Below are 15,646 nucleotides of genomic sequence, written 5' to 3' on the forward strand. Positions count from 1 at the left end.
AACTCTTTCATACCTGAAGTGTTATTTACTTATTTTTCTTGTTGGGATTATTGCATTTAGTTACAGGGCCTGAAGTCCCTCTGCTCTTCAATTTTGGTTGCTACAGAGGACTTTCAACTGGGCAAGCGAGCATCTGAACAGTCTTGTACTACATAACATAACCAAATAATAGGGAGTAGGCCATCTGGCCCCTCGAGCCTGCTCCACCATTCAATAAGATCATGGCTGATCTGTAAAAACTGCAATCTCCACATTAGATTGTGAAATGGGGCTCCTTAGTGGCACAATTTTCCTTAGGAAGTTTGGGGGATAATCCTGTGTGGTCTTGTCTCAAATATATCACCAACTGGCTCCTAAAAAAACTCTCAAGACTTGTCCAATATCTTTATCAATTAAAATGTGATTTTTGGGGATAGTAATGAAATCTTCAACACACTGATTTAGAACATTGACTTCGAAGTGCTTTGTACTATCAGATGCCGAAATTTTTATTGTTGCTGCCATTAGAAATTTTAACGATCACAAAGGTTTAATTGAAACAAAATGTAACAGTCCTATTTATGCAATTAGAAGAAATAGGCAAACACACACACACACACACACACACACACACAGAAAGACTAATATGACACATTTTAAATTGAAAAATGTACCTTGTATTTCAGGCAGCAAACCAAAATGCAGGAAAAGGTCATTACTTCCCTGGTAGCACAGCCTTCATTCTTTGAATGATGTGCATTGCATCCTCCACACATGGTTTATTTGCAACTATCAAGCTTGACTTTGCTTCTACACGGTGTGGAGGATCTACAATGAAGAATATTCATTTTCTTGCAAAGCAAACCATGTGTAAAACAACTTCAAAAGCATATACTGTACCTTTATCTACACAGTAGAGGTAAGTTTCTTGACTTGCTGCAGCCAACAAATGCAAAACATTTATGTAGATTCGCACTTTTGAATCAGTATGATCTTCCCAAATGTAGTCCTGGATCACATTCAAAAGACCTCTCACTAAGTATAAGACACCTTGTTCTGGATGATCCTGTCCAAAAACATGTACTTTAGGTTAATGTGCAAATAGTTTACAGTAAATTAGAAGGCGTCAGCTAATCGATCTATGTTCTTTTACTTCCTTGCCCTCTCCTATCCTGCCCTCCATGCACCAACAGACATATTCCTGCTAATTCTCTCACTCAGTGCAGGACAGGAGTAAAGAAGTGGCTCATCACAAACATGCAATCACTAATTTTTCTCATCGACCATTACCCTTTCTGAAATATTTTGCTCTAAATAAATTGCTGCCAGTTCTGTAAATAATGCTGACTTACTGAGACCAGCATATCCCCACCAATTCCACATCTTCAAAGATCAAACCTGTCTCTCTTGAGGTTTTCCTGGCTTTTCTCTGCAATAATCACCCCCACTTCTCCACATCTCTAAGCATCCTGTCTTTTCAGCTCCCATGTCAAAGATTCTGCTCTCTCCTTCATTCGGTTTCATTCAGGTGTTTTCTGCCACCTCATCATGCCCAAACTCCCCAAAGGTCTACTCCATCTTTGTCAGCTTAAAACCTACATGATCCATTCTATGGCTCTCCATACTCTTCCTTCCACAGTCAGGGAGCACGTGATAAGAAAGCTGGGAAGCCTTACAGCAGGGAAAGCAGTCTAATTCTTTTACTATTTCCCAGATTTTAATATAGCCACACAGCCTTAGACACAGCAAAGTGGAGAGACAGCAACAGCGCACAGTCTGACAAGCAGTTGAGACCGTCAGAGAACAGGGATTGGTGATATATAGATTAGGCAGGCAAATGGGTTTTGAACCTATCATTTGTCAAAGAGAACAAAGGATCAGACACTGGCAGAGGTCAGATTCTAAAATATCAAAAACTGTCAACTATTTCTCAAGAGTAGTCAGCATCTTTTGGGACCTACACAAAAACAAAAACTGCATATTTGAGGATAGTGATCTCTAAACCAATGTATGAACTATGTAACGGGGTTGAATTCCATTTTATCTATTCCTGAACCTTTCTGGCTTGAATATCAGAAGAAAATTACACTGTACCTCAGCTCTATTTACATGCCTTTGGCTCTTTAAAGCTGGATACCCTTGCCTAAAACATCTGTCAATCTCAGCCTTGAACATTTCAATTGACCCAACAACATCCACAGCCTTTTGGAGAAAAGAGTTCCAAATTTGATGCCTCAGATTGGCCAGTGTAACCAAAATATACAATGGCTTCATAAAATTATATTCATCTCTATTAAATGCAAGCTTTTGAAAATTCAACTTTTTTTAAAAAAAAAGCTAAATCAAAATATTCAGGTGTTCTGCAATGTACAAAGACATTTTGTTTTAGAAAATAATGCATGCCCTGAAGGGTGCATAACACAAACTGAACTTAAAATACAAGAGAGTGTTTTCTACCCATCAATAAATCACCAGCCAACTAAGAATGCAAGCAGGCAACCTGTCCCAGCCTATTCAAATATTGATTGAATCAGTTTGATGGAATATACAGGTGACAGACCCATGACAATTAACTTTCTGATTCACTCTTAGTCAGGAAGCACTTAGTCAAGCACCTCCCCATGCTGGTGCAGCCTAGACTAGGAGCTCTGAGGAACCAAGGACAAAACTCAGAATGATACTGATTTATGCAGCGGTCGGTTCCCCAACACTTCTCTGCCCAAAAAATTCAGGATCAAATTTGAAATCAGTTACACGATTAAGGATACTTACGGGCACTATCAACAGTGTGGAAAAGAAGTTATTAAGAAACTCAAGAAGAAACCCTTCTGAAGTTCTCATCTTCCCATCTATGTTTATCATCCTCGGTACTTCTGCAACAAGGCTAATTGCAGCTTTAAAGAAGGCATCAGCTAGTTAAAGGAAAAAAAGTGTAATTAGGATAATACTTCAATACTTTCACCATAATGTAAATTATATTCTCTCCTTAAAAGGCTCCTTGCACCCATCTTCAACGTTCCCCTAAGATTCTAGTGTACTAATAATTCAATCAGGGCTGCAATTATATAGTGTGGGTTAGCTCATCTTCCAGTTATGTACTGACTAGAGAAAAAATAACCACATACAGGTATAACGTCCCGAAACCAGAAACCTCGGGACCGAGGCCATTCCGGTTTTTCCAGATTTTGGAGAAGAAATCCGGCGTCCTGAATCCAGAAACCCCTGGCCCGAATTTTGGGTATTTTCAGATTTTGGAGACAATCTGACGTCCTGAATCCAGAAACCCTTGGGTCGAGTTTCGGGTATTTCTGGATTTCAGATGGCCCGAATCCGGCAACCGGGCTGCATATTTTGGGGGATTCCTGCTCGGAAAAGGTATGTACAGCTTTAAAGTCCGGTTTTCGGGAAATATTTCCGGATTCCGGACAACGACTCTAGCAATCCACACAATGTCTGGTTTTCAGAACCCCGGATTTCGGACATTCTACCTGTATCACAAATAGCAAAAACATTGTAGAGGACTTTTGATCATTATCGTCACAGAAAGCTTACAGCGCAATTTTCTCTAGCAATCTGTATTAGCCGACTTGTAACTCTCTCTGATTGGCAAGAAAAGAATGGGGGAGCAGTTAAAAGCGAGTGGCTCTATTTTCCATTACGTTCCAGCCGCTCTATGATTTGAATGCTGCTGGTTTTGGTAACGGATGACCTCCACCACCCCACCAGACACCAGCAGCAGCCTCATTAATAAATGCAAATTGGGGTGCCATGATGTACATGGGACCCCGATGGCATTTTAATCCACTCCTAAGTGGGGTGCCCTCCATGCCGTGTGAACCAGTTGGGAAGCCAGTAAGTAAAAAAAAAAACTTTCCTTAAAGGAGCAGGAGTGCTCCTCCATGCTCAAGGAAACTCTGTGCCTTTTCTGCCTTGGGCTCGCCCCCTCCCTAGCCACTGGGGAAAATAAATTATCACTATGATTTTTATGGGGTCTAATGGCTCCATATCAGTCCTAGCTCACACTAAAATCCTCACAGCTACTGAGATTCACCTCTGTAGTACCAGAACTGCTCAGGACGGAAGTGGGAAAACCTTGAATGGAAAGTCTTGAGGCCAAACATACTGTATAAAAATAAGAATCCTTTCCGATAATTATTTTTATTTTACGAGACTTTGTACTAGAAGTACTTCCCATCCCCTCCCCTCCGCCTTTCATCTTGGGAAAGGAGTACAAACTGAGTTGTACTTGGACGATACCATAAATATTAGAGGGAAACACGTCAAACAACTTTAAATGTAGATTACTCAATTGTAACAAACTCATTTCAGTTTGTCTAAACAAATATTGTGCCAACATAAATTCCCCCCCCAAGGTTAAACAGATGATGGACAAAGCAAAAAGACGATCCAAATAAAGCTGTGCAACAAATTTCATTTCGTTCCACTTAAAAACTGGTGGTCCAAAGTAGCAAAAATGGATGCACCATCACACATGAGCTAATCCAATTCTATAGGTGAATCAAAAGCATGTACATGGATACTTTCTAATAAAACATGTACAATTTTATTTAATTGTTGAGACAAAAAGTTGAAAAGCCGTCAAAAAATGTTGGTGTTGGATATATTAATGTTGACCCAACATAATCACCGAGGGCTTATCTGTACATGCAGGTCTGTTTTATTTTTACAGCTGTCCACCTTTTGACGTGATGAGTCATTACTGCAAAATCACCATCGCAACAACACAGTACACTCTTGTGTTAAAGGATATCAGGCACCAACTGTTTACTGATTTTAGCAAGGAGCATACTACAGTGACAACAAAAAACTCTAGATGGCTTTCATTCATCCCTGGAACACGTAACATTTATAGCTTCTTTTTGTATCTGTACCACTAGTGGCTTGCTCAGTGAAATATTTAACAATCCTGTGATAATTTTGAATATATTGAATATGCTTCAGAATAAGAAGCTTGTTATTTGACTTCAAAATGGACTGTGTGTTAAACTATCTAAATTTCTCCAACACTTTCAAAGATAACTGAACATTGATACAGGATGGTAAAATTAACAAAAGTAAACAGTAAACAGAAAAAGTACAGGATGGCATTCAGTAAGCTGAAAATGAGTGTGTCTTTCTCTGCTGGTGTCATAAGAACATAAAAAATAGGAGCAGGAGTAGGCCATTTGGCCCCTCGAGCCAGCTCCGCCATTCAATAAGATCATGGCTAATCTGATCTTGGGCTCAGCTCCACTTCCCTGCCCGCTCCCCAAAACCCTTCACTCACATAATTCAAAAATCTGTCCATCTCCACCTTAAATATATTCAATGACCCAGCCTCCACAGCAGAGAATTCCACAGATTTACAACCTTCAGAAGAAATTCCTCCTCATTTCAGTTCTAAATTCCTTATTTTGAAACTATGCCCCCTAGTTCTACATTCCCCCACGAGGGGAAACATCCTCTCTGCATCTACCTTGTCGAGGCCCCTCAGTATCATATGTTTCAATAAGGTCACCTCTCATTCTTCTAAACTTCAATGAGTATAGACCCAACCTACACAACCTTTCTTCATAAGTCAACCCCTTCATCACCGGAATCAACCTAGTGAACCTTTTCTGAACTGCCTCCTTAAATAAGGAGACCAAAACTGTATGCAGTACTCTAGGTGTGGCCTCACCAATACCCTATACAGTTGTAGCAGGACTTCTCTGTTTTTATATTCCATCCCCTTTGCAATAAAGGCCAACATTCCATTTGCCTTCCTGATTACATGCTGTGCCTGCATACTAACTTTTTGTGTTTCATGCACAAAGACCCCCAGGTCCCTCTGTACCACAGCATTTTGTAATTTCTCTCCAATTTAATAATAATTTGTTTGTTTATTTTTCCCACCAAAGTGGATAACCTCACACTTTCCCACATTATACTCCATCTGCCAAAAAATTGCCCACTCATTTAGCCTGTTTATATCCCTTTGCAGATTTTGTGTCCCCTCCTCACAATTTGCTTTCCCATCAGCAAACCTGGCTACATTAGCTTCATCGGTCCCTTCATCCAAGTCATTAATATAGATTGTAAATAGTTGAGGCCCCAGCACCTATACCTGTGGCACCCCACTAGCCACTGTTTGCCAACCGGAAAATGATCCATTTATACTGACACTGTTTTCTGTTAGTTAGCAAATCCTCTATCCATGCTAATATATTACCCCCAACTCTTGAACTTTTATCTTGTGCAGTAACCTTTTATGTGGCACCTTATCGAATGCCTTCTGGAAATCTAAATACACCACATCCACTGGTTCCCCCTTATCCAAGCTATTAGTTACATCCTCAAAGAACTCCAGCAAATTTGTCAAACATGATTTCGCTTTCATAAAACCATGCTGACTCTGCTTGACTATTATGCTTTTCCAAATGTCCTGCTACTGCTTCCTTAATAATGGACTCCAGCATTTTCACAACGACAGATGTTAGGCTAACTAGTCTAGATTCCTGCTTTCTGTCTGCCTCTATTTTTAAAATAAGGGTGTTACATTTGCAGTTTTCCAATCCACTGGGACCTCACCAGAATCCAGGGAATTTTGGTAGATTACAACCAATGCATCCACTATCTCTGCAGCCACTTCTTTTAAGGCCCTAGGATGAAAGTCATCAGGTCCAGGGGGTTTGTCCACCTTTGGTCCCATTATTTTACCGAGAACTACTTCTTTCGTAATAGTGATTGTTTTAAGTTTCTCACTCCCTATTGCCCTTTGATTATCCATTATGGGGATGTTTTGAGTGTCCTCTACGTGAAGACAAATACAAAATATTTGTTCAAAGTCTCTACCATTTTTCTATTTCCCCATTGTTCATTCCCCAGTCTCATCCTCCAAGGGACCAATGTTTACTTTAGCTACTCTCTTCTTTTATATACCTGTAGAAACTCTTACTATCTGTTTTTATATTTCTTGCTAGTTTGCTTTCATAATCTATCTTCCCTTTCCTTATTTTTTTTTTTTAAAGTCGTCCTTTGCTGGTTTTTAAAACGTTTCCCAATCCTCTGGCCTCCCACTAATCTTGGCCACTTTGTATGCCATTGTTTTTAATTTGATACCATCCTTTACTTCCTTAGCTAGCCACGGATGGTTCTCCCTTCTCTTAAAATCTTTCCTTATTACTGGAATATATCTTTGTTGATTGATAGTTATGAACTAGAAATATCTCCGTGTCAGACCATAATAAGCTGGAATAAAAACAGAAAACGGTGGAAATACTCAGGTCAGGCAGCATCTGTGGAGAGAGGAAAGAAAAACACTCCGATAGCCAGGGTCTGAGAGAAGCGGGCATGGGGAAGGATGGTTGTCCGAAGGGGGGAATTTTCTAAGCTTTATAATGAGCAATGCCATGGAAAATTTGCTAGTATATTGAAATATATTGCATTTATCTTTAAAAACATTTATTGCACAAATAGGATACTATAGAGTCGACTTAAAACATGCATGTTAGTAGGTTGAAAGTTGGACCTGTTAATTTCCCATATGGCTCATTCTGAATCTTGGCCAACCTATTAGAAAGGCAAAGAAAAAAATCCAAGGCAAATGGTCAACACGGGCCACTTTCCAGCACTAAGAGGTGGGACTCAGTTCAATTGTGAATCATAAGGCACCAGTAAATAAAAGGCTGGAATCAAATTTAGTTTCCAAGATATATTAAAAAAAAAGTATTTTGATTCTGATTCACTTCATAACTTAAGTCCAGCTGGCACTCCTGCTGTAAAATCAAGATAATTCAGCCCAGCCATCTACTTAACAAATAAATTTTAATGGCTTTCTCCATAAAGTTAAAAACAAAGTACACTAGAGAAAATAAATTATTATACGGTTATATAATTGTCTCTTTTCACAATCTGTCTCTACTCTCTCCTACTGTATCATTCTTTCTGCTGCTGTTTCTTGGAAAAGTGGAAGACAAACTAGAAGTCATTTTTCTCATTGTGGTATCTTGCTCTTTGTACCCGTCTCTCATTCACTGTTCCTCGACTCTGTTTTGTATATCTCCCAAGGTCTCTGTAAGGCTCTCAAGTTTTTTTTACTTACACAGTCAATTGCAATTTCTACTTCTCACTATTTTATTTTTTAAACCCCAAGCTATGGAACAATATGGCAGCCAACAGATGGTGGGCACCCAGAACTGGCAGGGAGAGGCTGCCCAAGAGCTGCTGGGGAGAAACAATAATGATTATGAATTTGGAACTTTCGGCTGAAGTAAAATTTAGAAAGTTTTAAAGATTGCCATCTCCTGCCCTCTCCAAGCTCATCATGTCCATAACCCACCTCCTACTCTCTTGAACCCATTCCCTCCAAACTGACCATCCAACTTCAGATAAAGTTTATACTGAATGTTTGTTTTAAAACAGAGAACACTTGCATATGAGGAGAGAAAAGGGGTACTCACTTCAAACATGACAGTATTTATAAGCATCTTTGACAGCTTTTATCCATATTTGAATTATGCTCATTTATTCCCTAGCATGTCAAGCCCCTCACTTTCAAAACATCCGTCATAACAATCCCTCCCCACCCCCCCCTTAAAAAAAACACATCCTCAACCCCGCTATTCTTGTACCATCTCTAATCTCCCTTTCCTTTCCAAACCTTGAACGTGTTGTCTCCCAAATCAATGCTCATCTTTCCCTCAACTCCATGTTTGGTTTTCTCCAATCAAGTTTTGTCTCTGCCACATTACTGAAATTACCCTAATCAAAGACACAAAGGAATTCCTGTGACTCTGATCATGGTCAATTTTTCTTCCTCCTCATCTTTGATAGTCAACTTCACCATCATCCACCAATGCCTCTATTCTGTTGTCCAGCTCAATAGGACTGTCCTCGCTTGGTTCCATTCATACCAATCCAATCGTAGATAGAGCACCTCTAGAAATGGCTTCTCTTCTTGCCCTGCACTACTACACTTGGAGTGCCTTAAGGTTCTAGCCTTGATCCCCTTAGAAGCATCATCCGCAGATACGGGATTCGCTTTCACATGTACGCTAACACCCAGCTCTAGCTCTCCACCACCTTCCTTAATCCCTCCGCTGGATCTGTGCTGTCTGACTGCTTGGCTAGCATCTAATTTTGGATAAGCCATAATTTCTGCCTGCTAAACATTGGGAATAATGAAGGCATTGTCTTTGGCACGCATCACAAACTCTGTACTCACGCCACTGACTCCATCCCTCTCCCTGGACAGTCTCAAGCTGAGCCAGTCTATTTGGCAATCTTAGTGTCCTGTTTGATCTCAAGCTAAGTTTTCAATGCCTTATCCACTCTCACAAAGACTTCCAACCCATACCATAGCCCACCTCCACCTCCACCTCTATCTCACCCCATTTGCTGCTGAAACTCTCATACATGCTTTTGTCACCTCCAGACTTTACTCAAATGCTGACTGGGCTGGTCTTCCATCCCCCAAACTTCAGCTCACCCAAAATTGTGCTGCCTGTATCCTATCCTGTACAAGTCCTGCTTGCCCATCACCTCTGCCCTTGCAGACCTACATTGGCTCCTGATACCCAGGTCTCAAATTTAAAATTTGCATCAGTATGTTTAAATCCCTCCATGACTTCATCCCTTCCAATCTCTGTAGCCTCCTCTATGACTGCAAACCTCTTCCACCACCTATCTAAATCTGGTCAATTGTACATCCGCTATGTCCCACCATTGGTGGCTGTGCTTTCAGCTGCTTTGGCTTGGTACTTTGGAATTCCTACTGCTACTCCAGCTCCGTTGCATCTTTAAAATCTACCTTTTTGACCAAGCTCTTGTACTTCGGCCCCACTTTTTCTTATTGCTCTATGAAGTGCCTTGGGTCATTTTTCTATGTTGAAGGTGCAATATAAATGCAAGAGCTTGTTATTGTTAAATAGATTAAACAGCTGACACAAACAGAAGACACAACAGCAAGCACAAACTTGAAGGCACAATAGGAAAGTTAGTCATGACACCAATTTTCAACAATAAGCAATATAAAATGCAACTGCTCATTATATGCAAAGAGTAGATGCCTAGCAACAAACAAGTCAGTGTTTGAGTTATGTGAGATGGACAGATTGTTCTAGTTCAAGATTACAGAAAGACAGATCTAATTAACATCGAGAGTGGTCTACTTTTTGTTGAATACAAATTAATCGGTTTCATACAAAGGTACTTTATAGATTACAAAGATATATTGAAGGTTTTGAATTACATACCAACACGGCTTTACGGTCTAATAAACTTCTAGGTTGTCAAGTGCTTAATTACACTATAATCAACTTGTAGGCTCCCTAAAAATACTCACAATAGCAACAAGCAACTACAGGTGCACAAACAAAAAAGAATTCTGTAATCAGAGTCTACATCTTTTAATAAAGCTTCAGTGAATATTCAGAGACCAAATATAACACCATTTAATTCATCATCTGCTCACTGATGGTTGGATATATTCTCACAATCATATTTCTCTGGAATGCTTTCATGTTCCTTCAAATTTCTATTGCCTATTTTCTACCTGACCGTGCATGAAGGCAACTACCAAAGGGAACACACTTACAATGAACTAAAGATCAACTACAATTACAGCTCATCACAAAGCAGCAAAATAATCCAATTTCACCTATCATCTTTCCACAACTATTTATTTGATTTCCTCTCCCCACCCCTCCTCAAGGTATTGATTCTTTGGTGAGAAATGTTTCCATGGATTGGTGATTCTCGAGTACCCCACTCTAGTGCACATTTAATTAGATATAAACTTGGACTGTGAGTTTGAGCAGTCTCGGTGGAAAATAGGGGTTTCACTTTTTGTAATCGAGGGTATAAAGATTGGGTTTTTGACATCCAAAGTTGGAATTGGAAATCAGAAGGTGGTATTGAGAAGGTTTTATTTGAAAAGTGAAGTTTAGTCTGACAAACTACAAAGAGGTTCAAGACTCCGAGTAGAAACACTGAAATGAGGAGTCAGTAATAATGCAGATGCAGCAGAACATACACAGTTAGATATCGGTGGTTAGACTTTCACTTGTTGGAGATAGTTATTGCCTGGCACTTGCGTGCCACGAATGTTACTTGCCACTTATCAGCCCAAGCCTGAATGTCGTCCAGGTTTTACTGCATGCGGGCATGGACTGCTTCATTATCTGAGGAGTTGCGATTGGTACTGAACACTGTGCAGTCATCAGTGAACATCCCCACTTCTGACCTTATGATGGAGGGAACACCACCACCTCCAAGTTCCTCTCTAAGTCACACCCACCCTGACTTGGAAGTATATCGCTGTTTGTTCATCGCCACTGGGTCAAAATCCTGGAACTCCCCCCAGCCTCTCCCTCCCAACAACACTGTAGGAGTACCTTCACCACACGGACTGCAGCGGTTCAAGAAGGTGGCTCACCACCACCTTCTCGAGGGCAATTAGCAATGGGCAATAAATGCTGGCCTTGCCAGCGCGCCCACATCCCATGAAAGAATTTTAAAAAACTAGGAGCAGACAACGACCAAAAAGAGGAGGAAGAATACTGCGATTACAAAGATTAAACCCATAAAGCTCCCCAGAAGTGAATAAGAGTGATCCACAGTAAGACAGTTCTACTTAACTCTACAAAATCTGACTTGGAAGGATAAGATTGTATGAAATCAAGGAAGAACACTGTTAAAGGAGTTTATCAGCAATACACTGAAATAGACTTTAAACATACCTAGATATATGTATTATTCAAAGGTGTCAAATTCCTTGTATAACAGATGGGTTAACTGTAAATTAACCTTGCTACTTTTACATTAATCTAGGACACTGAGCATAAATTTATTCTATATTAAGTAGCCCAGCTGATACTCCGTTAAGGTGAAACATATAAACTGTGCACGTTAACCGTTTGCACTGTCAATTAACTATACTCAATTTGTGTGTACAACTCAATATTTAATCTTATGATGTTTGTAATCATATTGCAGATGTGTTAATAAAGGAATGTTAATTCATATTTCTGTTCTGATCTTTGACAACTTGGGCAAGAGATGATTAACTCAGTCACTCAATAGTGCAGGAATTAGTCAGGTTTATATAAAAGTTCAGATGAGAGTCAAAATTTTAGGTATCAAATAACCCTTTAGATGTACAGTAAATCTTCAGCCAGTTCTGTGTTATGGAACTGAGCTAGGGGGATTCAACAGTTACCCACAGAGAAATATACTTTACATGATTTACAGATTTACCAGGCCATATAGTTATTACAGCCACTGGCAATCAACAGAGGATACTTCATCCAATCAGCCTGGGCTGGATTTAAACTCAACTGGTAAAAGGAGAGTATACCAACAACTGTACCACTCAGTCCACTTCACATTCTTTGAATGCAGTCCATACAATCAACCCACTCCTAATCCTGACCAAGGCAAATGTGATAATTTGTACAGTGGTTTCAACAAAAGAAAAATCTGTTCATAATAATCTATCAAATCATTTATGAAGCAATTAGATGCTGCAGTAGAGAATAGTTTCTAAGATCGACCAAATGGCCTTCCTCAGCTATAATTATCTTATGAATGGAATGACTTTGCTGATGTAATACGGAATGGTGAAGTTAAGGTTCAAGTCTACTGGAGGTACAAAACAGAGGAGCCTTCCAGTGAATGTGATTTATTTAGGTCGCATTATCCTCTCTTCCTGCTGTATAATTAGAGGCACCTTAGGAAAGATGTCAAGGCCTTGGAGAGGTTAGAGGAAATTTACTAGAATGGTAGCAGGGTGTAGAGACTAGAGAAGCTGGATTGTTCTCCTTAGAGCAGAGAAGGTTAAGGGGAGATTTAATAGAGGTGTTCAAAATTATGAGGGGTTTTGATAAAGTAGACGGGAAAAAACTGTTTCCACTGGCAGGAGGGTCGGAAACCAGAGAACACAGATGCAAGATAATTGGCAATAGAGCTAGGAGTGAGGTGAGGATTTTTTTTTTAATGCAGCCAGTTACGATGATCTGGAATGTACAGGCTGAAAGGGTGGAAGAAGCGGTTTCAATCGTAACTTTTAAAAAGGAATTGGATATTCGAAAATAAAAACTTTGCAGGGCTATTGGGAAGGAGCAGGGGAGTGGGACTAATTGGTTAGCTCATTCAAAGAGTTGGCACAGGCAGAATGGGCCAAATGGCCTCCTTCCATGCTGCATCATTCTAAATGACACCCTTCCCTCGTGATTTCCACATCATGCAAATTAATTTGTTTTCAGGAAAGGAGGGAGAGAAAAAAGTAGCACAAGTGAAGGATGAGTGGAAGACTGTCCCTGTTAGTATCAATACTGTAAGCATGACAAACATTTTGAATTAGGCCACTCCTGTACTTCAGAAGGTTTAAACCAAAAATCTCAGATTGTCAGTACCATAAAGGATATTACTTCCATATTCAAATGTGAAATCTGAGTCACTAACATAGAAAGTATCAACTACCTTTCATTAAATCAAGCTATACTTATAATTTTCTTATGTTCTTATACTACCAGTAAAATTGCTGTATTATTCCTCTTCAGGATACAACTAAGCAACATAGCTTCAAACATAACTACAATATTTATTTTCAATTCATGCGCCAAGTTCTAATTTATTTTTTCATATGATTCCCCATTGTAATTTTCCTAGTTTGCCTCTCCAAGATGCAAAAAAATAAAATTCTTAGCTCAGATACAGGGAACTCTCGTTTATCCGGATCGCTCGGAGATTCGGCAATTCCAGGTAAACAAATTTTCTGTTAGGGCGAGTTTACATTTTAAAGTTAAAACTTTAATGAATAAATACAAATCAGCTACAAACAGTAACAAGGCAGTTAAGTATACAAAAGATGGGCATTACCAGCATGTATGTACTTCCGCCAGACTGTAATTGCGAGGGACAAATGCTGCATTGGGAGTGGCTGCAGGTGGCCTAGAGGAAGAGATTGTCTAGCTCCGGGGTTCCGGAGCATGCTCTCCGGGCTGCGTTCTGTGCCTGGAACCCATTGTCGGCACTGTCCCCGTTCCCAACGTCAGCGGCGGCCGCAAGAGACAGCAGCTGCAGCAGCGCACACACACGCGCACACACACGCACACACACACGCACACACACACGCACGCACGAGCAAAGCAAGGGCAGAGGAGCGATTTTGCAACAGAAAGATCTACAACAGGTGGGTGATTTGCTCTTCCAGGTTACCGTTCAGGTGGCAAAGTAGAAAATTAAACCTATTCATTGGTTAAAATGAACTTCGTGCTAATCAAAACAACCGGTGAGAAGTGGCGACACAATATTTTAAATTCCGTTACAGCGGGTTTTCCGTTAGATCCGTATTCGGATAAACGAGAGTTACCTGTATTATGAAAACTTCAAATCTTCAGAATTCTACATGAAAGTTTATAAAACTTTAAAGCTAATGTGTGCTGCTCTACATTGAAGGATTCAAGTCTTGGGCATCTCTGGTTTTACAAAGGGATACAGTCAAGAGCCCACAAAAAACCTTTACTTATTGTAGGAAATATATTTTTAAAAATTCAAAATTTAAAAAAAAATCTACTTTTTGCTAAATGTGATAGCAGTTTTCACTTGGAAAAAATGTACATGAGCAAGTAGAAGTAGTCTGCAATGAAAATTGCTTTGTAGTCAACTATCTCAACACTGACTTCAGAACTTGAGATATTTCATATCATAAAAAAACAATTTATTCAGTTGGACAGAGCGAATCCCTATTTTATGGAATGCATTTAGGGCATCACAGTGCGACAAAAGAATCGAGCAATGAACAGAGCGAACATCTGTAAATGTATATGGAAATTTGTCTTATACCACAAAATACTGATAACTGGACTACTGAAGTATAAAAGAACATCTACTACAGGTTTTACCTCTCCAGTCCGGGACTCTAGTCCGGAAACATCCCTGTTCCGGCATCAGTCTCAGCGTGGACTGCCCCTTTAAGAGGTGTTGCAGCGCGCGGGCTACACTGGGCTGGGGTGCTGCTGTGGTATGCGTGTCTGGAACGGCTGTCAGTCAGTGAGTGTGTGCAGCGATTGGCTGGAGCGCCTATCAGTCAGTGCGGGTTCTGCTGGTGCTGGGGACCACGGCCACAGGCTGCAAGCAGAAGCCACAGACACAGAGCGCGTGCATGCTGCACAGTGGTGCTGTCTGCAGCTCGCCATCTCTCTCTCTATCTGTGCGTGTGCGGCACCGTGGTCTCGGGGGTGTGTGTGTGTGTGTGTGTGTGTGTGTGTGTGTGTGTGTGTGTGTATCTCGGTGCGAGGAGGCTGTTGCTTCCACCAGTCAGGCTGTTCGCGGCTTACACACGGACTGGCGCCGGGAGTAGGATTGTGGATAAGGGTTGGCGTCTCTCGACTTTATCTCCAATCTCTAGTTTTTTTCTTGTGTGTATGCATGTGGTTTTTTTGAGGTGTTGGTTTTCACTGAGGTAAGCGGGCAAGGAAAAGGAAGGGAAGGGCAGGCGGCTAACTGAGGCGCCGAAGCTGGGCCTGAGGATTTTTTAAAAAACAGATGATTCTGGACGGCTAAATGCTGTGCAGTAGGCTTCTGCACAGAACGCGTCCGGGTCGTTGTCACGAGTTGACCTCCCGTGGTTCAGAAAATTCTCTGGTCCAGCACCGGTCAATTACCAAGGATGCCAGACCAGAGA

The 15,646-nt window shown here is 40.6% G+C and overlaps 1 protein-coding gene across 1 annotated transcript in view; it reads right to left on the bottom strand.

Annotated features, from left to right (window-relative positions):
* The window catches only part of vps35l (VPS35 endosomal protein sorting factor like), a 164,894-nt gene that overhangs the window by 33,571 nt on the left and 115,677 nt on the right, over positions 1–15,646 (bottom strand). Inside the window, exons 27-28 of the mRNA XM_070900915.1 lie at positions 2,752–2,891; positions 880–1,045 (exon numbers count right to left, since the gene is read on the bottom strand). Of these exons, the coding sequence (XP_070757016.1) occupies positions 880–1,045; positions 2,752–2,891 (306 nt within the window). The remainder of the gene's footprint in view (positions 1–879; positions 1,046–2,751; positions 2,892–15,646) is intronic.

The sequence above is a fragment of the Pristiophorus japonicus genome, chromosome 15 (assembly GCF_044704955.1).
Source record: "Pristiophorus japonicus isolate sPriJap1 chromosome 15, sPriJap1.hap1, whole genome shotgun sequence".
In the NCBI taxonomy this organism is placed as follows: domain Eukaryota; kingdom Metazoa; phylum Chordata; class Chondrichthyes; family Pristiophoridae; genus Pristiophorus; species Pristiophorus japonicus.